Source organism: Canis aureus, chromosome 21, assembly GCF_053574225.1.
Source record: "Canis aureus isolate CA01 chromosome 21, VMU_Caureus_v.1.0, whole genome shotgun sequence".
Taxonomy (NCBI): domain Eukaryota; kingdom Metazoa; phylum Chordata; class Mammalia; order Carnivora; family Canidae; genus Canis; species Canis aureus.
Genome location: NC_135631.1, coordinates 13,091,720 through 13,116,636, shown reverse-complemented (window position 1 = coordinate 13,116,636; position 24,917 = coordinate 13,091,720). Strand labels below are relative to the sequence as shown.

The following is a 24,917-nucleotide window of genomic DNA, read 5'->3' as shown; positions in this document are numbered from 1 at the left end:
CTCTCAGAGGCAGAGGGAAAAGCAGGTTCCATACAGGGAGCCCAATGCAGACTTGATCCCGGGACCATGGGATCACACCCTGAGCCAAAGGCAGACACTCAACCGCTGAGCCACCCAGGTGTCCCTAGACACATTTCAAATAGTTTTTCAAACATCTGAATGGCTGCTCTGGCTGTACTTCCAAATTCTGTCATAGAAAATCCTTGCCTTAGAATAAAGTAGGCAAAGAGTTTAATGCACTGGGTCATGATACATAGGAGTTTAAAATCTCTGAGGGGGATACCCAACAAGGTGGACTGAATGTTAGTCCTCCCCCCTGCTAAAGCACTTAAAAATGCAGATAACATATGGCAATTAAAGTTTTTTACATATAACTGAACAAGAAAAATTGAGAAATCCCAGGCTCCAGAAAAGGTAAGTCAATGCCATAGATGTAAAGAAAAATTGATGCCAGGGAACTGAGGCTTATGAGAAGCAAGGTCAGGTTCTTTTTTTTTTTTTTTTTTTTTTCTTTCCAAATAGGCTCCACACCCAATGTAGGGCTTGAACTCACAACCCTGAGATCAAGAGTCACACGCTCTACTTACTGAGCCGGTCAGGCACCCCAAAGTCAGGTTCTTCTAATAAATATATGAGCACAAGCATCGGGAGAAGGGGAGGTTGTACCTCACTCTTACAGGCTGGTAGAAACCCAGTGCTCTGCTCAAAACTGCAGAGCCAAGTGCTGCTTGATCACAGAGGCCAGAAGAATCCTAGAAAAGCAATAAAGAGGTTTGTCATCCTATAATGGCAAGGTTTGGAGATGGGAAAATCACTCTCAAACTTCATAAGCATAAGTCAGTAAAGTGCCTAGTCAAGATCCAAAATTACATTACCTATAAGCATGGTAAGGAAATAAAAAGCTAAGAAGTTAATCTAAAAACTCATCTCTGAACTATTGTAACCCCTAGAAACAGGCAGAAGCAAGCCTGAAAGAGCCCTGGGAGAAGCTTTCAACAACTCTGGATTACCAAGAGCCTGCTGCCAGGCCACACTCACAACTCTTCCTCTCAACTTTTAGCTAGATGAATTCATAATTTTAAAATTTACAGATTGGGGGCACCTGGGTGGCTCGGTTGGCAGAGCATGCAACTCTTGATGTTGGAGTCATGAATTAAAACTTTATGTTGGGGGTAGAGATTACTAAAAAAAAAAAAATTAAACTTTAAAAAATTTAAAAAATAAAACAGGCTACACATGGAAATAAAACATCAAAAATGCAAAAGAACATGACATATGAGAGACTACACAACTGAGATAAGAGAGTGGGCAAGTTGAAAGAAAACATGCTTATTTGTAAACATGGCAAACATATAAAAGAAAAAGCTTATGGCAGCTAAAGAATGCTAAGTCTCAAATCATCAGAAGTCAGTTTGGGCAAGACAGAATCATAGTTGGTGTTTTTTTTTTTTTTTTTTTTTTTTTGACAGAATCATAGTTGTAAAGATCTGAGCATAAGGTAACAAGGAAAGGTAGTTTTGAAAACTATAGAGTGTACCATATTAAGAGACAAGAGTAGCCTGGAAGGAAGGGGACACAGATCTAGAGCTTTTGAATGGGGCAGGCAGGGTGACTCAGGATGTTGAGAAAGCTAAGAGGTTTTTTTTTTTTTTAAATCATTTTATATAGCTTTTCTTAAAAACTGAGATATAATTCATGTATCATAAAGTTCGCCATTTTAAAGTGTACAGATTGGTGCTTTTTAATATATTCACAAAGATGCACAATCACCACATTTTCATTACAGTCCAATGGAATCTCACATCTGTCACGAGTCACTACTCATTTCTCTCTCCTTCTAGGACCTAGTGCTACCACTAATTCACTTTGTAGCTACAGACTTGCTTATCCTGGACATTTCATATAAAGGAAGTTATGTAATATGTGGTCTTTGTCACTTGTTTCTTTCACTTAGCAAAAGGTTTTCAAGGTTCAATCTATATTATATAAGGTCTCAGTACTTCATTCCTTTTTATGGCCAAATAATATTCCATTGTATGGCTACACCACATTCTGTTTACTAATTCATCAGCTGATGAACATCTGAGCTGTCTCCATTTTTTTGGCTATTATAAATAATACTGCTAAGAACATTCATGTACAAGTTTTTGTGTTAACATATGTTCTCAACTCTTTATATACACCTACAAAGGGAATTACTGGGTCATATGGTAATTCAACATTTAACTTTTTGAGAAACTGCCAAACTGTTTTCCAAAGCAGCCATACCATTTTACATTAGGTAATGGGTTGAATTTTAAGATTAGCACACAAAATGAGGACAAAAGGGACAGAGATGACAGATATTACGTATAGGTCTTCTTTTCCTTTTTCTCCAAGTACTTCCTTGTTCTTCACAGTCCATCTCTATTCCTCTTTCCGTTTTTATCCGTAATACACAACCCAGGCAAATACACTATTATTTTTTTTTAATTTACCAAAACAGTGGATATTCTTCTCTTAGGAAGCAATTAAATGTAGTTATATTTTGTATGACTTCCAGAGAACGTTTTAAAAAGTTTTTATTATGAAAAATTTTAAGCATCACTCATCTTCAACAATGTGGGATAAGGTCTATCCTTAGCCTTTGCCAAAAACACATGTAATTTCTCTCTGGAAGAAAATAATGTCACCTTAGCCTGCAAATTATGATTTTTCATATATAATATTTTGCACTATTACAATAAACTGAGCATTCATGGAGATAAACCCAAATGACCAAAATCTAATAGCTACAATAGACATTAGAAATAAATAATTATAAGACACATTCTTAAAAATTACTATGCTTAATATGCTCAATTAAATAGAGCACAAAATTGAGGATTCTGAGAACTAAACACTGCAAAATGAACCAAGTAGAAATTATAGAACTAAAAAACAAAACATTAAATTAAGAACCCAATGGTTGAGTCTAACAGCAGATTAGACCAGCAGAAGTTAGAGTGAACATGAATATAGGCCAAAAGAAAATATCAGGAATGAAGCAAAGAAGGGCAAAAGGATAGAAGATAAAGAAAAGCGTATGAGAGGGACCCCTGGGTGGCTCAGCAGCTGAGCGCCTGCCTTTGGCTCAGGGTGTGATCCCAGGATCCAGGATCAAGTCTCACATCGGGCTCCTTGTGGGGAGCCTGTTTCTCGCTCTGTGTCTCTGACTCTCTCTCTCTTTCTGTGTCTTTCATGAATAAATAAATAAAATCTTTAAAAAGAAAAGTGTATGAGAGACACAAAATGACCACATGCTTATAGGATACTTTTGAGAGTGAAAGGGCATGATTTAAGGTATTTAATCATACCATGAAAACAGGTACAAAATGAGACATGTGGTTACCTGAGACACAAAGGACACAGGAATAGGTCTAACATATGTGTAAGTGGAGTCACAAAGGAAGAGGAGAAACAATAAGGGAGAAGCAAAATTAGGAAATACTCAGCTGAGAATTTTCATGTAAAGGGGTAAAGAAAAATAAAGGGGGTAACTATGTTCTGGCCAGATTACTAAGGAGTCATCAAAGTGAGCAAAAGAGACTCTAAAAGTAGGGAGTCAATGTAGATTTTTCTTTGGATAAAGATTTAGGGACATTAATCTGAATACAGAGGGGAAGATAAAGAAAAGAGACAAGAAGCAGAGAGACCAGCTAAGAAGTTTCTTCAGCAATCCAGACAAGAGCTGGTGATAACACTGGATTTAAGGTGACACAAACAACAAAGAAGAAAAGGACAAATAATTCCAATGAAACAACTGGATAATTTGGCAAGAGATTATATAAAAATGACTCCAGATAGTATTTCCAGTCCTTCAAACTGGGAAAAGTTATGGGTGTCTGGGTGGCTCAGTTAGTTAAGTGAGTCTTGATTTCAGCTCAGGTCTTAATCTCAGGATTGTGAGTTCAAGCCACTCATAGGGCTCCATGCTGGGCATGGAGTTTACTTTAAAAAAAAAAAAAAAAAAAAAAAAAAAAAACCTTGAAAAAAGTTAACTAAAGTTTACAAAAAAAAGTCTGTTTTCCAGTTTTGTTTTGTTGTTTGAGAGAGAGAGAGAGAGAGAGAGAGAGCATGTGAATGGGGAGGGGTAGAAGGAGAGGGAGAGAGAGAATCCTCAGGTAGACTCTATGCCCAGAGCAGAGCCTGACACAGGGCTCGATCCCAGGTTCCTGAGATCATGACCTGACCCAAAACCAAGAGTCGGAAGCTTAACTGACTGCTCTACCAGGCACCCCTCTGGTTTTTAACATAGAATTTTTTAATGTTTTAGATTCAGACTGAAAAGCTCAGTATGGCAAATCAGGAATAACTAAGAAAAAAAGTTCAAGTACAAACAGAACAAAACAGTAATTTCCCCACTTTCTAAGTATTAGAATTATTATTAAACTGTAGAGATCTTTTCCATTTAGAAAGTTCTTTGTAGACAACTGAGGAATAGAACAGAAAGGTTTAAACAACTGAAACAGGCTTCCTACCTAAAGAGTTACAAAGGAAGTTTGAAAATAAAGAAATAAGCAGATAACTCAGCTTTAAAAAAAGAGAGAGAGAATGAGGAAAGAAAGAAAAGAAAGCAGAAGTAGCAATATTTACAAAATTCTAGGCCGAAAGTGACAAAAATGAGATTAAAAGGGATACTGAGTAATGACAAAATACTCTCAGAAAATATAATTACTGTAAACCTTTATACATAAGCAATACAGCAATAAAATACATAAAGCAAAAATTCCTAGAGATACTAGGAGAGCTTGATCAAACCAAAACTATACCTGAAGATTCAATATACTTCTCTGACAGTACAAACAAAAATACAGAGGACTTGAATAATAATACCAAGTCTCTATGTAATAGTACTGACAGGGCAAGTCACTCAATCTCTCTTTTTTTTTTTTTTAAGATTCTATTTATTTATTCATGAGAGACAGAGACAGAGGCAGAGACCTAGGCAGAGGGAGAGGCAGGCTCCCTGTATGGATCCCGAGATCACAACCAAAGGCAGACACTCAAACACTGAACCACCCAGGTGCCCTGTCACTCAATCTTTCTGTACCTCAGATTCCTTTTTTTTTTTTTAAGATTTTATTTATTTATTCATGAGAGACACACACACAGAGAGAAGCACAGACACAGGAAAAGGGAGAAGCAGGCTCCATGCAGGGAGCCCGACGTGGGACTCGATCCCGGGTCTCCAGGATCACACCCCGGGCTGAAAGCAGCACTAAACCACTGAGCCACCTGGGCTGCCCCTCAGATTCCTTTCTTACAAAATGTTGGTAAATAAATACCTAGGGCAGCCCCGGTGGCGCAGCGGTTTAGCGCCGCCTGCAGCCCGGGGTGTGATCCTGGAGACCCGGGATCGAGTCCCACGTCGGGCTCCCTGCATGGAGCCTGCTTCTCCCTCTGCCTGTGTCTCTGCCTCTCTCTCTCTCTGAATAAATAAATAAAATCTTAAAAAATAAATAAAAATAAATAAATAAATAAATACCTAGCTCATTGGGTTGTGGTGAGAATTGAATGAGATAATGAGTACTTGCTACATGAGACCCTCAATAATTATCTTGTTATCTAACTTGACCTTTCATATTCTTCTCTCAGGTTCAGGAAATGTAATTAATTAATCATGCTCTTGACCGTTAAAAAAAATTTTCCGGGGATTCCTGGGTGGCTCAGCAGTTTGTGCCTGCCTTCAGCCCAGGGCGTGATCCTGGGGTCCCGAGATCGAGTTCCATGTCGGGCTCCCTGCGTGGAGCCTGCTTCTCCCTCTACCTGTGTCTCTGCTTCTCTCTCTGTGTGTGTCTCATGAATAAATAAATAAAATCTTTAAAAAAAATTAAAATTAAAATTAAAAAAATTTTTTCCAAGATGCCTTTGCCCATAATCCAATAAACTAGAAATATACAACAAAAAGTTAACCATGTATAAATTAAGAAGCTTCTTATAATAAACACTGAAATAAAAACCAAAGTTACAATTATCTAGAAATTAACAAAATGGAGACTATCTGACAATAAAAAAGAGATACAGTAAAAGAATTCAGAAGAAAATGTATAGCCTTAAATTACTTTAAAAGACTTAAATAAGTATTCAATTTAAGAAACCAGAAATCAAATAAACCAAAAAAAAATGGCAGGTGGGAATAAAGATAAAGCCATTCTTATTAACTACTTATTTCAAAGAATAAATAAGGCCAAATATCTGGTTTCTTGAAAATTCCAACTGAAATAGATTTGGGGTAAAAACATCCTTAAACTTATATTTAAAGCAGGACATCCCAATCTCAGTATTTCGCAGTATAATCTCTCCTAATGACCTAATAGTTGTGGGCAATATAGAAAGAATTGGAGAGGGTGGGGAACAAACAAGCCTTACGACTGGAGAGAATATGAGAGGATTTTTAACTGCGTCTCTTTCACATTTGTATGAATCAAAAGTCAAAAGTGAAAGCAGCATTTTCCAAAATAACACTATTCAGTTAGCACTGCTATAAATTCTTTAGTTACCTTTATTTTACTAAGAAGATACTACTGTACTGGCTGGCAGTCAACTCTGCATGTTAATGGAGTTGTTTTCCTAAGTAGTGGTGTGCCCTTCTCTTGTAACCAAGGACATATGGGGGAAACCACGAGGACAAAACAAATTTCCTGTGCCACCTACACTGGCACTGAGAGGATTTCTCTAATAAACTGACCCACCATTTATAGTTAAAAACTTTTTTTTTAAACAACTATTTTAAATTAACTGTAAATCCCTTTAAGAAACCTACTTAAAACATCGAAAACTAATTTTTTTTGAAGATTTTATTTATTCATGAGAGATACATAGAGAGGCAGAGACATAGGCAGAGGAAGAAGCAGGCTCCCTGCAGGGAGCCTGACATGGGACTCAATCCCAGGAATCCGAGATCACGACCTGAGCCAAAGGCCAGTGCTCAACCACTAAGCCACTCAGGTGCCCCTAAAACTAATTTTACATTCCTGTAAGGATTTTAAATCCTTTTAAGATTTAAAACCAAACTATAAGAAAAGTTTGTTGACAGTCCTTGGGCAGAGAGGCCTAGATAGCCTCCTTTGCATTCTTCCTGGCTGTACTGCCCTTATCCTATCAGGGACTACTTACAGTTTTTATTGGTTTCCACAATTTGACTGAGAGGAAGTAAGGACCAGCAGCCCATGAGCCCTCTCCTATATTAAACCCATTAATGAAAAAATGGTGCCTTACTCAGCTGAACATCCCAAACTGGAAATTACTTCTAAATTATCCGCATACAAAATCTAGGTAACCTTTGTTCAATAGTTAACTTTTAGTGAAAAAAAATTAACTATAGTATTTGAAGACTCTCAAGTGAACATAACACGCCAAAAGTCTTAGGCAGTATGAGGTAAATAGCCTGCATTTCTTAATGAGCCTCTATGCCTTTTTTGCATTAAAAAATAAAAATGAAAACAAAGTTGAATAATAGAGTCATAATGAGGAATTTAGGTGTGCTCATCCTCTAATCTAAACAGCACTCTAACCCAGTGTTAAGAATGGAATTATTCAGGCAGTCCAGGTGGCTCAGAGGCTTAGCGCTGCCTTCAGCCTAGGGTGTGATCCTGGAGACCCAGGATTGAGTCCCACGTCGGGCTCCCTGTATGGAAGCTTGCTTCTCCCTCTGTGTCTCTGCCTCTGTGTCTCTCATAAGTAAATAAATAAAATCTTTAAAAAAAAAAAAAGAAAAAAAAAAGGAGGGGATCCCTGGGTGGCTCAGCGGTTTGGCGCCTGCCCTTGGCCCAGGGCGCGATCCTGGAGTCCCGGGATCGAGTCCCACGTCAGGCTCCCTGAATGGAGCCTGCTTCTCCCTCCTCCTGTGTCTCTGCCTCTCTCTCTCTCTCTCTCTCTATCATAAATAAATAAATAAATAAATAAATCTTTAAAAAAAATAAAAAAGATTAAAAAAAAAGGAAAAAAGAATTTTAAATGAAGTTTCAGGGGCACCTGGGTAGTGCAGTCGGTTAAGCGCCCAGCTCTTGGTTTTGGCTCAGGTCTGGTCTCAGGTTCATGAGATCAAGCCCCCAATCAACCCATGCTCAGCACTCTCTCTCTAAAATAAATAAACAAATCTTTAAAAATGAAGTTTCAGCGGTTTTCAGGTATTACTAAGGTTAATAACTTCTCTACAGATAAAGATTCCAAAACACTTTCCACTCCCATTTAAGCAAAATATAATGCAGAGTATGGGAATGCACCTTATCAAGTGGGTACAATAATTTCTACAGTGGGTACTTTTTCTCAGTAGGCAAAATTATCTTTGGATATTTTTGGGTAGGACTTGGGTGTCTGAAAATTCAAAGGTTAATGTCTTCTTTTTGCATTTAGGCTATGGGCACCCTGCTCTGAGCATAAGCTAATACAGCTAATTCAGGGTGGATGGGGGCAGGATAATAAAAATCTCTTGCCTCCACATTCATACAGTATAATTCCATTGTGCATATATGGTAGGACTTCACTGTGTCCAGCTGATTCTTAATCCTTAAATAAAACAATATAAGGAGTGTTTAGTAGCTCAAGATCTGCAGTTTTTCCAATTATTTTATTCAAGATTTTATTTATTTATTTGAGAGAGAGAGAGCACAAAGGGAAGAGGGAGAGAGAGAAGCAGACTTCCCACTGACCACGGAGCCTGACTCGAGGTTCCATCCCAGAACCGCAGGATCATGACCTGAGCCACAGGTAGATGCTTAATTGATTGAGCCATCCAGTTGCCCCAGATTCAACTTTTTATTTTTATCTTCTTAAAAATATTTATTTATTCATGAGAGGCACAGAGAGAGAGGCAGAGACACAGGCAGAGGGAGAAGCAGGCTCCATGCAGGGAGCCTGATGCGGGACCTGATCCTGGGTCTCCAGGATCACGCCCTGGGTCGAAGGGAGGTGCTAAACTGCTGAGCCATCCAGGGATCCCTAGATTCAACTTTTTAAACTCAATTTTAATAACCACTCCTAAAATACAAATACACAATAAGAACTGTTAAGTTTAAGTACAGTAATGGAAAGCCCAATGGTTTGCAATTTTTATGAAATGTGAATCTCAAAAGTTGCCATATTCTTAACTTTATACCCAAAGGGGTACAATTTGAAAAGTGCATAAATTAAGTACACTTATCTTATTATACAGATCAGTATATTTGACACTTGCTTCAGCACTTATTGATCATCCACTGTGCATTAAAAATATTAACTCAGGATTCCATTTCACAAGCATTTACGTCTGCTTAGCTGAAAAATGGAGTTGAAAACAAAACAAAAAAGTGTAATTTAGTTGGAGCCACCACAGCAGCACAGAAAAGGACTAACACATGAAAACCTAGAAATTAGTGTAAAGGAAAGGTCTGTTGTTTCTTATTATTGGATACGTCTCACTCTAAGTGTGTAATAAATTCTACCATCTTAGAAGACGAGTTTTAAATTAAGTATAATGATCCAGCTCTCTAAGAGAAAATACTGAAAGCGAAATGCTTCGATCGATTGACAAGGCAAACTGAGAACTGACTTGCAAAGTGAAAACGGAGGTGAGTTAATAATGAACCCAAAATGGTGCTTAGCCACTTACCCAGAGATTTATTAAATGAGAATGGATCGCAGCTTTCCACAGGTCGTTCCACTGCCGGTAAGAAGATAGTGGTGAACTTTGGGTCCTTTTTTTTCACTAGTCAACAGCTACCCTCACCTACACGCGGAGTGCATATTTCGCAGTCAGCAAGCTCCCCTCCCCCCCCCAACAAATCTTGACTGAATGAAAACCTACTTCACTCATATTGATACCAACACCGGACTTACGGTCTCACAAATTACCTCCAAAAAGACTTACATGATAACCCAAAAAACTGAGAAAGTAGGTGAAAGCTTTGGGGATTTCTGTAAACACTAGGAGCCAGAGAGCCAATGGGGCCTACACCAGCCCGACTTCCCAAAGCTCTGGGGACTGTACTGCAGCTATTCAGCTTCGTTCTCACAAGGAGGTACCCGATAGGCCGCAGATCCATAGCCTCCCACCCGGGGGCGCTGAGTGACCTGGGGGTATCCCCACTAAAGTTAGTACCTGCGAAGCTGCGACATAGAGAGTGGCTCAGGGCTCTCATTACGGAGGCCGAGGCCTGGGGCCGGCCAGCTGCGCCTCCTGGCTGAGGGCTCTGCGCTCCGGAGCTGCAGTGACAGCAGGGGTCGCAGATAGATACCTCACGCTTCAGGAGGCTCGTGGCTCGTGGGCCCGGGTGTTTCACTCCTAGGACTGCGCGAGTTGTCGCACTCACATTGACCGGCGCTCTTCAAGAGTGCCCTCACAGCTCAAGCGATCACTCCTGCCTTAAGCGCAGCAGCCGGTGGCCTCCCGGCACCGCCATCGTTAGTGTTTGTTTTCATCCGCTCGGATGAAGGCGGGGGGGGGGGGGGGGGGGGTAGGAAGATGGCTAGGAGGAAATACAGCTGCCAAACCTCATCCGCACTTTCGCTACAGCGTGGACGCCCTGTTTCATCTCTTTCCTCTTTATTCCCATAAAAGTTGATTTCCTTTCCATGTAAATCTTTCTCACCAATTTTTCCAAGTGTCTCAGAAGGAAAGAAAGTCGCAAAGACGGAGGTTCTTTGAAAGAGTGAGAATGTTTGGGCCGAGTGTGGAATGTGCGCCGCGGAACCGCACGTCGCCGCGGCAGCGGCAGTGAGGACGCGGCGTGGGGAGGATGCTGACGCAAGGGGGCGGTACCTATGGTGAGCGCCGTGGCGGCTAGTGCGCGGCGGCGGGTTCCACTGGAGGGCCGGACCCACTGGGTGGGTGGGGAGTGCTGCTGGTAACCCGGCAGCCGCGGAGAGGTGGGTGACGGGCCTTGGCTGACTTTGAGTGGCCGGCGCATAAGTATCACTTCTAAGGCACTTTTTAAGAGCCTGTCGTTAGAGCACACGATCTGAGTCCGCCGGGCTGGACCGTGGGCAGTTTTTTGCCCCCACCTCTCTTGCTAGACTGGTTTTAGCGCGCCTCACGTTCCTCTCGTTCTTACCAGGTGGAGCCAGAGGGCTTGAGTAATGCGCCGTGACTAATCCCTGCCCGGAGTAGTTAAGACTTAAGTCAGCCAGTTCGTGGCCTGTGTAGTTAGGGGCAGACCTCTTTTTCCTTTTGGGTAATTATGCTATCGCCTCCATTAATCTTTTTTGTAAAGGATTTTATTTATTCATGAGAGAGAGAGGCAGAGACAGACACAGGCAGAAGGAGAAGCAGGCTCCATGCAGGGAGCACGACGTGGGACTCGATTCTGGGTCTCCAGGATCACGCCCTGGGCGGAAGGCGGGCGCTAAACCGCTGAGCCACCCAGGCTGCCCCAAGGATTTTATTTTTAAGTAATCTCTACATCCAGCATAAGGCTGGAACTTAAAACCCAGAGATCAAGAGACCCTCCCTCTAGGGACTGAGCCAGCCAGGTGCCCCTCCTCCATTAATCCTTTTCTCTTTCCAGTTCAAATCCCAAGGATTAAGTGAGCCACCAAAATCATCTCCCATCCTCCCTCCCTCCCTCCCTCCTTTCCTTCCTTCCTCCCTCCCTCCCTCCCTTCCTCCCTCCCTCCTCCCTCCCTCCCTCCCTCCCTCCCTCCCTTCCTTCCTTCCTTCCTTCCTTCCTTCCTACTCCTGTGTCCAGGGAGCTGCTCTGCTACAATACAAAACAACTCCCATTATCTTTCAAACCAAAGCAAGCCTATTGTACAGCTATGAGTTAGTGGAGAAAAACCCAAAGTTACAGGTATAGCACCTTTTGCTTGGACAGAATGAAAGTTCGAGAAAAGGAGCTGTTGTAGCCTTTGAATCACTTTAAAGTCTTTGGTCGGTTTCTAATGCTTTTTTTTTTTTTTTTTTTTTAACCTTTACAGAGAGAAGAGTATAAATGCCAGAGCCATTTAACTGATGGGTAGCTGCTGAATTCTGACACTTCCTTAAATACCTTCTTGAACCAACATCTTCACTGGGAGGAATTCAGGAAAAGTAGCAGAGGGAAGGAGAGATCACATTTCTGTGTACCATGGCTATACCAATAACAGTGCTTGACTGTGATCTCTTGCTGTATGGCCGAGGTCACCGCACACTGGACCGCTTTAAGCTGGATGACGTGACTGATGAATACTTGATGTCCATGTATGGGTTTCCTCGACAGTTCATTTATTACTTGGTGGAGCTCTTGGGGGCAAGTCTTTCTAGACCTACTCAGAGATCCAGAGCTATTAGCCCAGAGACACAGATCCTTGCAGCACTGGGCTTCTATACTTCAGGTTCCTTCCAGACTCGGATGGGAGATGCTATTGGAATCAGTCAGGCATCTATGAGTCGATGTGTTGCCAATGTCACCGAAGCACTTGTGGAAAGAGCCACACAGTTCATTCGCTTTCCAGCTGATGAAGCCTCCATGCAGGCTCTAAAGGATGAATTCTATGGCTTGGCAGGGATGCCAGGGGTAATAGGGGTGGTTGACTGTATCCATGTGGCAATCAAGGCACCAAATGCTGAAGACCTCTCCTATGTGAATCGCAAAGGTCTGCATTCTTTGAACTGCCTGATGGTGTGTGACATCAGAGGGGCACTAATGACTGTGGAGACCAACTGGCCAGGCAGCCTACAGGACTATGCTGTGCTACAGCAGTCTTCCCTCAATAGTCATTTTGAAGCTGGAATGCACAAAGATAGCTGGCTGCTCGGTAAGTTTGCAGGCGCACATGCTTCATTTTGTAGCCATAGAAAAATGATGTGATGTAGCAGAGCAGAATGAAATTTGAGAATCTATAGACCTGAGTCTCAGTCCTGTTATCTTTTTTTAATGAGACATCAGGTAATAACTCTAAGCCATCCTTTAAAAAAAAATTGACACTTAAAAGACATTTATTTAAGCTTAAAAACATAGTACTTAACCCAGAGTCTCACTTCTAAGAATTTATCTTGAGGCATATGTTCATAAATATGAACATTGGTGGTGTGAAATAAAATTACACTGCCAGCAGTGTTTTGTAGTTGGAAACAAAGCAACAACAGTCCTACAAAAATGTTCCCCTTGAATACAGCTGAAATTCTTTTTTTTTTTTTAAAGATTTATTTATTTATGAGAGAGAGAGAGGCAGAGACACAGGAGGAGGGAGAAGCAGGTCCATGCCGGGAGCCCGACGCGGGATTCGATCCCTGGACTCCAGGATCGCACCCTGGGCCAAAGGCAGGTGCTAAACTGCTGAGCCACCCAGGGATGCCCCTACAACTGAAATTCTTAATCTGTATGGATATGGTTAAATATAATACATCTATACAAGTGAGCCTTAATTTTTTTATCATGTATATAATGTTTAAAAAAATAATGCCAATAGTAGTAATACCTATTGTTAGGATTAGGTAGTATATATGAGAATTCACTATAAAGTGTTGTACAGATTTTTGTTCTTGGTTATTGTCACTGTGATATCTATATGAAAATGATACGGGTGCCTGCATGGCCTAGTCAGTTAAGGTTGCCTTGGGCTAAGGTCATGATCCCGGGATCCTGGTATGGAGCCTTGCGAGGGACTCTGCGCTCCATGGGAAGTCTGCTTTTCCCTCTCTCTGTGCCCCCCTCCGCAAATGCCATTGGGAAGCCTGACTTAGTGATTCAAGTAGGACAAGAACCCATTCAAAAATGAGCAGTGCAAACTGAGGTTACTGCACAGCTGGGAAGAATATTTGGGTAACACTGATAATACCCTTGAGCTTGGCAGCTTATTCTGTTTATTTGTTTGTGTTAAAGCACTACTCTTATATAAGCAACAGGACAAATACACGACGACATATTATGTGAGATGAAAATGATTGGAAGACCTCTCTTTTAAAACCACTAATCATGGGCAGCCCGGTTGGCTCAGCGGTTTAGCGCCGCCTTCAGCCACGGGCGTTCTCCTGGAGACTCGGGATTGAGTCCCACCTTGGGCTCCCTGCATGGAGCCTGCTTCTCCCTCTCCCTCTCCCTCTCCCTCCCTCTTTCCCTCCCTCCCTCTGCCTCACTCTCTCTCTGTGTCTCTCAAAAATAAATAAAATCTTAAAAAAAAAACCCAAAAAACACTGATCGTGGGGATCCCTCGATGGCTCAGCAGTTTAGCGTCTGCCTTCCGCCCAGGGCATGGTCCTGGAGTCCCGGGCCACATCAGGCTCCCCTGCGTGGAGTCTGCTTCTCTCTCTGCCTATGTCTCTGCCTCTCTCTCTCTGCCTATGTCTCTGCCTCTCTCTCTCTGTGTGTCTGTCATGAATAAGTAAATAAAATCTGTAAAAACAAAAACAAAACCACTGATCATATCTCTGCACTGCATGTATTCGTAACAGTGTTTAACATGCAGTAGATGCTCAGAAATTATTTTTCTGGGCAGCCCCGGTGGCATAGCGGTTTAGTGCCACTTTCAGCCCAGGGCATGATCCTGGAGACCCAGGATCGAGTCCCACGTCGGGCTCCCTGCATGGACCCTGCTTCTCCCTCTGCCTGTCTCTCTCTCTGTCTCTAATAAATAAATAAATAAATAAAATCATTAAAAAAAGAAATTATTTTTCTTTAATATTCTTTATTTCTCCCTTGTTCCAAGTGGGAAGAGACTGGTGTCACACTGGTTTAGAGCTGCCAGGATACTTACTCTGTGTAATGTATTGGAACTCAGTGATTTACTTGAGTTGTTGCTTCTGCATTCTGTCTTCAATGTGCTCCCTTTTTCTTTATCCTACTAGACTTTTTCCTTAATCCTACCTTGTGCCAGGGTGCCTGGTGGCTCAGGCAGTTAGGGTCTATCTTCAACTCGGGTCATGATCCCAGGATCTTAAAAAAAAAAATCCTACCTTGTGCTTGTTTTGAACTTTCAAATTTCATTTTTTAAAAAAGGTTTTAGGGATCCCTGGGTGGCGCAGCGGTTTGGCCTTTGGCCCAGGGCACGATCCTGGAGACCCGGGATCGAATCCCACGTCAGGCTCCCGGTGCATGGAGCCTGCTTCTTCCTCTGCCTGTGTCTCTGCCTCTCTCTCCCTCTCTCTGTATGACTATCATAAATAAATTTAAAAAAATAAAAAATAAAAAATAAAAGGTTTTATGTATTTATTTGAGAGAGAGAGCATGAGCAGGGAGAGGGTCAGAAAAAAGGGAGAAGCAGACTCCCTGCTAATAAGCAAGGCTTGATTCCGGGGCCCCAGGATCATGACCTGAGCTGAAGGCAGACACTTAGCTGAGCTACTGAGGTGCCCCTCAAATTTCATTTTCAAACAAGTTATACCATGAAACAAAGGAAAGTCTGTTTTGTAAGTGTCTCATGTAGTTACTTCTGCAGCTGTGAGAGTACTTGGGTTCCAAGTTCATTTTTTAAAAGTATTTATTTATTTATTTAGAGTGTGTGTGTGTGTGTGTGTGTGTGTGTGCAAGTAGGGGGGAGGGGCACAGGAGGAGAGAGAGGGAGAGAATCTCCAGCAGGCCTTGTGCTGAATGTGGAGCCCTATAGTGGGGCTGGATCTCAGGACCCAGAGATTGTGACTGGAGCCAAAACCGAGAGTCAGATGCTTAACTGACTGAGCTACCCAGGCACCCCCAAGCTCATTTCTTATGAAATCACTTTGGTACCTAATTGTAAAGCCAGTTAAAACATGGTGAGTGCTTAGAACTTGTCAGGCAATGTTGTAAGCACTTTGCATTGGATTATCTCACTTAATTGCTATAAAAACTATTGAGTTTAACACTGATATTAACTTTTTTTTTAATATTAACATTTTTATGAAGGAGTAAATTAAGATACAATATCTAAGCCACTTGTGGTTAACTTTTAAAACTAGGTCACATGAGGAATTAACTCTATTTGGCAAATAGTCCCTTCATTAAGGATTTCAGGGTCATGTAGGAATTACTTTTTTTCTCTTTTCCTCACACCTTGGGACCCCAGATTCGGTTGGAAACATGACTTTATTGTTTTATGGTATTGACAGGATGTAGTTGGAAATAAGGGAAAACTTGGGCAGCCCTGGTGGCTCAGCGGTTTAGCGCCACCTTCAGTCCAGGGCGTGATCTTGGAGACCCAGGATCGAGTCCCACTTCGGGCTCACTGCATGGAGCCTGCTTCTCCTTTTGCCTGTGTCTCTGCCTCTCTTTCTCTGTCTCAAATAAATAAATAAATAAATAAATAAATAAATAAATCTTTAAAAAAAATAAGGAAAAACTGACAATTTTTTTTTTTTTTTTTTTGACAATTTTTTTTTTAAATGTAGGCTCTACACTCAATGTGGGGCTTGAATTTAAGACCCTGATATTAAGAGTCGCATGCCCTACTGAGTGAGCCAGCCAGGCGCCCCAACTCTGACAAATTTTTATGTACTTTTCTGATTCTCCTCTTTTCAGAGAGTTGAAAGTGGGAGAGATGGATGTGGTAACAACATTTAACAAATGTTTATTAAGGCCACTTTTGGTACCAGGCTACATACTAGGTACTAGGGATGGGAAAAATATACCCATGTGGAAATTGATTCCCTTAGTACTACTAGCAGTTCTCTAGCACATACCCTTGCAAAACCTCCATGAGCTCTAACAGGAAAACTAGTTTGAAGACCTCTGAACTAGTATAGTGTTTCACAAATTTTCCAGATCGAGAGAGTCATCTGGGGAATTTATTAAAAATATACATCACTGGGCCCCACTTCAAACTATGGGAATAGAATCATCAAGGAAAGAATGGATATCCATTTTTAGCAGGTGCTCAAATGATTTGTACAAATAGATAACTTTGGAAGACACTGGTATCTAAAAAATGTGTTGGATAATGGGGAAAGATGGCAGGATTATGAGGATGACAAGATGTTAAAAAAGAGATGGCTGATCATATCTTAACAGCATCAGATCTGTGGAATAGTTCTAAATTTGCCAAATGTAGAATGGACTGTGATTCCTCTTTGTTTTTGTTATTGTTTTCTTTTTATTTTTTTTAATTTTTAAAAAATACTTTATTTTTTAAAATTTATTTTATTTTTATTTTTATTATTTTATTTATTTATTCATGAGAGACAAACACAGAGAGAGAGGCAGAGAGGCAGAGACACAGGCAGAGGGAGAAGCAGGCTCCATGCAGGGAGCCTGACGTGGGACTCAATCCCGGGTCTCCAGGATCATGCCCTGGGCTAAAGGTGGTACTAAACCGCTGAGCCACCCGGGCTGCGCTATTGTTTTGTTTTTAGTATGAAATCACTTTTGTAAAATTTAAAACCAAGAACAACATTATATTGCTTAGATACAATATAAACAAATGCAGAGAAATGACAAACAAAAAAATTAGAATAGTGTTTCCATCAAAAGAGGGGTAAATGGGAACATCTGTGGTTTTGTAGTATATTTTTACCATGAATGTCGCCCCTTCATATCCTCGTTCTCATCTGTCCCTTCAAAATTGCATTACCTTATTCCTCTTCTCTAAATGTACCTGGTCCTACAAAGGATTCCACCTGAGTTCTTATTTCCTCAGCTCCTGGCCTAGTCTGGTTAAGCAGCTTTGGGTAAGATCTGCCAGAATGTCTTGTGGCTGACTGATCATGTAAGCAATTGTAATCTGGTTAGCAATTCTGATCCTAATCCCCTCCTGAGTGTCTGTTTTCCAGTGGTGCTTGGATTATAACCAGTTAATGACCATGGGGCATTTTATAAAAAGTCTACATTAACTAGTTTATCCTTTATGTCTCCCCATTTAAGGAAGGCTCACACTGTTTCTTAGAGAAATGTTTAACAAATACCATTTAGTATCTCTGTGCTTTGGCATTCATCATAAATGTTTATCTTATTCTCTGGCATTATCCCATTGTTTTCATGACTGAGTCTGACGTTAGCATTTTGTGACTAGCTCCCTCTTCCTTTGCCTGGCATATCACAGGATCGCTGACGGATATTTTGATCTTCTCATTCATAAAATCAGTTTAATAATATCTTACCAGGCAGAGCTGGGATTGGATAATAAGAGATAATATTTTTAAAGTGCCTAGCACAGTGCCTGCTACATAGTTGGTGTTCAATAAGTCACTGATAGTATTTTCATTATTATTTAAAGGATCAGTTTCTTAAGTTCAGTACTTAGTAGATGTGAGTTCAACTAAAATAAAATACTTTGTACTTTGGGAGGGAAAAGCCAAGTAAATGTAAAATTTGAAAATATTATGACACTCTTTTAAAGATTTTATTTATTCATGAGAGACACATAGAGAAGCAGAGACATAGGCAGAGGGAGAAGCTGGCTCCCTGCGGGGACCCTGATGCAGCATCTGATCCCAGGACCCTGGGATCACAAACTGAGCTGAAGGCAGACGCTCAACCACTGAGCCAGCCAGGTGCCCCATTATGACATTTCTTTTTTTTTTTTTAAGACTTTATTATTATTATTATTATTTAAGATTTTATTTATTCATGAGAGACACAGAGAGAGGGGGTCAGAGATACAAGCAGAGAGACCAGCAGGTTCCATGCAGGGAGCCTGATATGGGACTGGATCCCAGGACTCCAATATCACACCCTGGGCGGAAGGCAGGCGCTAAACCGCAGAACCACCCAGGCGTCCCCCCATTATGACATTTCTTAGATAATTAAAGCTAATCCAGCACCTACAATTAATACAATATTATGTGTTATGCATTATGTATAAGTAAAAACATTAAAAAAAACTTAAAAAAAAATTTAATCCAGTTCTTAAAAATGTAAGCTCCTGAAAGAGAGGAGTCCTGTATGTTTTTGGAACAGTGCCTAGACTCTCTGAACAGTCCATAATTATTTACCAAAACTGATAGTGGATCAGAAACACACTATTGTGCAAGTTGGTACTCCTAGAGCCTATTTGTTTCAGATTTCTAGGGGGTTGTGCCTCTGCATGAGACATTTCATCTGCCAGCTGTAGTGAGTCAGGACAATTAAGCGTTATAGAAACATTGTACTGTTGTAACAGGACATTGCATCCCAGCCTTGTATTTTATTTTGTTCTGAGCACTGCCTGAAATCATTTGATAAGGAAGTCACCTTAGGAAAATGCCTCATGTATATTATTTTAATTTTGGTTTCCTTATCACTATTACTATTTGTGTCATATTTATATTCTTGTTAATGTGAAATTCTACTAGTTCCTATGTTACAAAGGCAGGTTCCAGTGAATGTATTATCTAGGAACACCCGAGTTCTGATCTCCACCACAGGTGCTGGGACTTTTATCTTATTGTTCTTAGGACTGGGAGAATGAATGATTGTTGTCCGTGAAATACTCTGAAATCCCTAGGTAGTGTTTTCAGACCTGACACTTTAATGGTAAAGTTAGAAATTTTCCTCCCAAATGTTTTGAGCTCTCCTGACGGAATTATCTTTTTTCTCTCTTGCACTTTTTCTCTTTGGAGAGTTTGAAGATTGGCTTGCTGTATGGTAGTTTTTTACTAACCTTTCATTAAAGAACAATATCTCTGAGTTTGGAAAATATAGAAATTTTATTTCCTTTAGTGCCTTTATCTCCTTCCCACAGTTTTTTCAGACTTGGCTGTTTTTTCTTTGTTTGTTTTTAATTGGAAAATGTTCAAAAATGTATATGCACATTTTAAGAAATTTGCCTATATTTTGAGAATCTGAATTATTTCACAAGTTATCGTGATTATGCCTACTCATTTTATTTTTTATTTCAAAGTTCTTATTTAAATTCTAGTGAGTTAACATATAGTGTAATATTGGTTTCAGGAACAGAATTTAGTGATTCATTGCTTACATACAACACCCAGTGCTCATCACAAGTGCCCTCCTTAATCCCTGTCACCCATTTAGCTCCTCCTTCGCCCACCTCCCTTTCAGCAACCTTCAGATTGTTCTTTATAGTTAAGAGTCTTATGCTTTTGCCTCCCTCTTTTTTTTATTTTTTATAAGCTATCACCCTTTTTCTCTGTTGGTTTTAACAAGGATATTTCTAGCCAAGACCCATCTCTTCCTGCTTATGATCCTGGCATGCCTTCTTTTTACCACAACATTTCCCTTTTGGTTTTTCTGGGGCACAGTGGCTCCAGAGTCTGTTGCATTTTCTTATCCATTCTCTATGTGTTCCTGGATTTTTCTTTCTGTTTTTATTCCAATTAGAATAATTTATGATTTCTTTGGACCTTCCCCACAGGTGACAGTTCCTTCTTTCTGCGTACTTGGCTCATGACCCCCCTTCACATTCCTGAAACTCCAGCCGAATATCGTTATAATATGGCCCATTCTGCAACTCACAGTGTGATTGAGAAGACTTTCCGAACTCTCTGCTCCCGATTCCGCTGCCTGGATGGATCTAAGGGAGCACTGCAATACTCACCAGAGAAGTCTAGCCACATTATCTTGGCTTGTTGTGTCCTCCACAACATCTCCCTGGAGCATGGGATGGATGTTTGGTCCTCTCCAATGACAGGACCCATGGAACAGCCCCCTGAAGAAGAGTTTGAGCACATGGAGTCTTTGGACCTAGAGGCTGACCGAATCCGTCAGGAGCTGATGCTCACTCATTTTAGCTAATGTGAAAGGTGTGGGGAGGAACTTTCCAGAAGGAGTTGTGACATACCTTCTCTCTGACCATCCTCTAGAGAGTTCCATCATCTAGCATGACTGAGTATGTGGACACTTGTCACAAATTGACATTTAATATGTGTGTTTTAGAAGGGTTGTGGCTATGCTAGAATATCTTGATTAATTTTCAAATACATTAGCTAAACCCAAACCAAAACGATAGTTCCCTGCAAAAGTTCCACAGAACTCCAGGTTGAGCACCACTGACTTGAAAACTCCCTAGTAGCAGACATGTATGATTGTGCCTACAAAATCAGAACAAAGGGAAAAACGACATTCAGCCAGAATGTTTTTTGCTTGTTTAATTTTCTAGAGTTTTCAAATGAAAACAGCATTTGTCCTAAATTATTGGGTGGGATTTTAGCTTGTCTACTTTGCTGCCTATATAGGCATAATCTGAGGCAAGTGTAAAGAACACATGTAAGGTAGGGAATGGTCTGACATAAGTGGCTACTAATCTGAGTTTGCAGCTTTGTGTTTTTAAGATGTTAGGGATGGCCTGAAGCTTCCATCTTTAGTCTTTCTGCAGTAGTTGGACTGTGACTTGGACCTGGTTTCTAAGGAGAACATCTGGACTCCACAATCTCCTCTTTACAACCCAGAGTAGAAGTTAGAGGCTAAGAACCCAATCAGCTTAAAGAAGACAAGTCAAATATAGATAAAATAGCAAGATTATACTTGACATATCTAAAGACCCTGATAGATTGATGAACAGAGGAGATTTTACCCAGGTTTTGATAGCTCACATCTAAATAGATCACATTTCTTACGCTCATGATTTTAGAATGTCTTTTTGGCTATTATGCTTTGAAATTCCTTGTATAGAAGGAAGATTTAAGGAATAAAGGCATTGTGAAAGTAGTTAAAAAAAAAAAAAAGGTAAGAAAATTTCTTGATGTGAAATGAATTTTGGTGTTAGACCTAGTTGGATATCTTGTGTGCAAAGTGATGGACAGAATTTCCCAGGCAATAAATAATCTCCCACCAAGTCTTATTCTAAAATTGTACTGATATAAAAATAGCCTGATTGGAATAATGAAAGTGTGAATTAGGTTCACACTTTGGTGCCTTTGCTGGGACAAAAAAGAGATTTTCTTGAGGATTGTCTTGTTCTCAGTTTCTCATCAACTTACCATGTGATACCTCAGAATTGTCCTCTTGGATCATTTCCTACCTGCTTTTGGCAGTGTTAATCTGATGATTTTCAAAGTAAAGAAATGAACAGCTGATGACAGAAGAAATTTGGAAATAAATTGAGGGTGACTCATCGCCACGATTAAAAACAATTATGGATTATTATCTGTTGTTTATTTCTACTCCAAATGCTATTTCCCATCATCATTCTACTCCATGAAGATTGGGTCCATTTGGCAGGAGGTTGAGCTTAATATGTACAATGATATCATGGAGATGAGAATGGACAACAAAGAGGTGCCTGCAAACATTAATTCTACTCATTGTACAACAGAGGTGCCCTGTTACATACTTTTCCTTTGTAAAATCTAACCTGTGACCAAGCTTGCTTTGTCTCCCTCATGATGCACTATTTTAACTCTCATGGTCTTTCCAGGTTTCCTGAGATGGCTAATTTTCCCTACAAGGTTTTGGTTCTATTGTGCATATTGCATGAGGAAAGGGTGACTGCCATCCGTGTATCCTAAGTGGCAAGGTAGAGTGTGAGCCTTGAAAATACCTGGCATTTTAGCTTTAAAAAACTGCATTTAAGGAAAATTGGGGTTTTTCACAACTTAACTCACTAGATGGTAACATAAAGCCTGAGTGGGAGGGACAGTCTTGGAGAGATTTCAAAAGCAATTTCAAGTCTATTACTTGCACACCAAAGATAATTTCTAAGTGCTGAACTGACTGAATACTGGCTGACAGTGTTTTTTCCTGGGAGCATTTTATTTCCTAATAATTCCACAGAGTAACTGTTGAAATCTATCTCTTTAATCTCCTTTCACCCTGAATTTTCACAGACCAGGATTTTTTCATTTCTTAGTTACAGTTTCACCAAAATGATCTTGGGGTAGGATCAGGGTCTGTACTTCCAAATTGCCAAAATTTGTTCCTAGGAGCTTTTTTATAGGTGCCTGCGAAGTCTTCTCTTGAGGTCTTTATTGTGGATTTTAGGTATCTTCCTGGTACAGTTTTGGGAAAGAGTCAAGGATTATGTAAGCTTCATCTTCCCATAGATAATGCCATCTGGTCAGCATAGGAGTTTTCCAGATTTGCCCTTAGATGTTTCAAGACAGCAAAGTCCCAGGATATATAAAGAGAAAACCACAATATTGGGTCATCACTGGTTTACTAATTTCAAACTATACAAAATAGAGACCTCAAACTTAGTTTAAAATGAACTGAATAGAGATGAAGCTCCTTTCTTGACCCTTGGGCTATAAAGGATATATAGCAAATTAATCTAAGTCCAGACTAATGGGGTCTTCTTAGTGAAGCCATAGAAAAGGTGGTGGGGAGAGAAGTAAAATAGAAGCTAGACAGATAACATATACTGTGATTGTATCCTGACTTGAAATGATAAATTGAAAACAACTCAAGGACCAAGCTCAGCAGTCAGTGTCCCTGGCAATGGAGGGAAGCTAGGAGGAGGACAAGAAAATAAGAAATCAAGAAAACTTAGTCATTGTATATGCACATGTCCTCAGGACCCATATCACTCTCTAGATCCAGCCCAGATTTTACGAAATGGTGAGAACAAGAGATAACCGAATTAAGTAAGAGCTCGTTCATTGTAAGAATGGCAATGCAGGATAGAAGGAAAGTCCTAGCTGAATGCTGGGAACACCTCAGTTCCCTAACACGTTAAATTCACAGGCCTTTTTTTTTTTTTTTTTAAATGACTATGCTCTAAACCACTTTTGTGATAATCAAATAGGAGTCATGAGATCTCATGATATACTAAAGAGGAGCAAGGAAATTAGACCTTGAAATCATAAGTTAGTACATTTTTTAAAAAGTCCATTTGAAAGGAATATGTTTGCTCAACAAAATATTAAGGATCTAACATTTTGTTGAGACGTTAACCCTTATATACATAGCTTTCTATGAAAAGGCTGATTTCTTTGTCATTCTAGAGTCTTAAGATGTTCATACATTAAAATCCATTGATAAATTGCACCAATGAAAATATATCCTATATAAATAATTCCAAAGAAGGAAGCACCTCCTACTGTGAATGATTAAGTTGTGTTCTGGGATCTCTTCCCTGTGCTGCTCCTGCATCATTACCTTGCTTCTACTTTACCATCTAGCACATTAACCAACAGTGCCATGAGACGAGGCTACCAAATAACAGAACAGAATTGCAACAGCAAAACCTACAGTTGGCTCATCATTTTGGCTGCTCAAGGCCCAATTCCTCTTCCCGGAATTCCTAATAAGATGACACATGGTACTGCTACAGAGTTCTTTCATCCTTCATTCAGCCCGATTTCTACCATGCAGAATGTAGTAGATGTTTCTTACAGCCCAGAGCCAATGTAAAGAAAGATTTTCTCCGCTTCTCTTCTTTTCTCTCTCTTCACTCTCCATCCCAGGCAATTTCCTCATGTCTACATATCCCAATCCTCTTTTCCTGGCTTAGTCTTTACAAGTTCCTTCTGTGTGATTGGCAGTGGCTAGGTCGCTTCTTAGGGTTTGCCAACTGTCCTGGTTTGCCCAGAGCCATTGCAGTGTTAGCATTAAAAGTTCTTTGTCCTGGGAAACCCCTAGTCCTCATCAAACTGGGGCAGATGGTCACCCCACTTCAGGGGAAGCATCATCCTACCTTTAAGGAGATGGCTCCCCATTGGAGAACTCAACCAATACCATAATCAGTAATCAACATAAAAAGGAATTATTGAATCATAACTCTGAGATGTAAGCATCAGTGATATACCCCAGAATGATATTTACCCCCCTGGTTTTTTTTCTTTAAAGTCTTCCTTCAGTGTGTGGAGATTCAACTTCACACACTGAAGTGTGTTGAGGATTTCAAACTAATCTCTTGTGATCTACTCTTCTGTCCAAATTGACTCCCATAAAAACAAGCAGTACTTTATTGTCACAGTAAAGCTTAAATCCACACCTGAAAAGAAATGGTTCTCTAGAGAAATTTTATCTGTAGAGATGCATCTCTGTCTCCAGAATAAGCCATCTTTTCCATGGTTTCACTGAGCAGTTTAGCCTCAAGCTTCTCAAATATCTCCATTTTTAGGTGATGATTTTAGATTTATATTTGTATAAACTTCAGGTGTTTTTCCCAAAAGAAGAGTCCCTAATTTTTGAAAGACTGAAAATTTCTTGTAGCCT

The 24,917-nt window shown here is 40.3% G+C and overlaps 2 protein-coding genes across 23 annotated transcripts in view; one reads left to right on the top strand and one right to left on the bottom strand.

The window, feature by feature from the left end:
- Positions 1–10,436, bottom strand: part of ATG13 (autophagy related 13) — a 52,395-nt gene extending 41,959 nt beyond the window's left edge. For 10 of the 18 annotated variants that reach the window (XM_077863065.1, XM_077863076.1, XM_077863075.1 and 7 more), the window contains exons 1-3: positions 10,100–10,433; positions 9,611–9,661; positions 588–752 (exon numbers count right to left, since the gene is read on the bottom strand). The gene's annotated coding sequence lies outside the window, so the exon portion shown is untranslated. Of the gene's footprint in view, positions 1–587; positions 753–9,610; positions 9,662–10,099 lie in introns of all 18 variants that reach the window. The other 8 variants (XM_077863066.1, XM_077863071.1, XM_077863067.1 and 5 more) reach the window with 8 other exon arrangements.
- Positions 10,437–10,646: 210 nt separating this feature from the next.
- On the top strand, positions 10,647–23,737 carry HARBI1 (harbinger transposase derived 1). 5 transcript variants are annotated; one of them, XM_077863087.1, is made up of 3 exons: positions 10,647–10,764; positions 11,914–12,732; positions 20,176–23,737. In XM_077863087.1, the coding sequence occupies exons 2-3, from the start codon at positions 12,063–12,065 to the stop codon at positions 20,553–20,555; spliced, it is 1,050 nt and encodes a 349-aa protein (XP_077719213.1). In that variant the 5' UTR covers positions 10,647–10,764; positions 11,914–12,062; the 3' UTR covers positions 20,556–23,737. The 5 variants fall into 5 exon arrangements, with proteins under 5 accessions (XP_077719213.1, XP_077719211.1, XP_077719214.1 ...); XM_077863085.1 differs by having other exon boundaries at positions 10,749–10,866; XM_077863088.1 differs by lacking the exon at positions 10,647–10,764 and adding an exon at positions 10,775–10,824.
- The last annotated feature ends 1,180 nt before the right edge of the window (positions 23,738–24,917 follow it).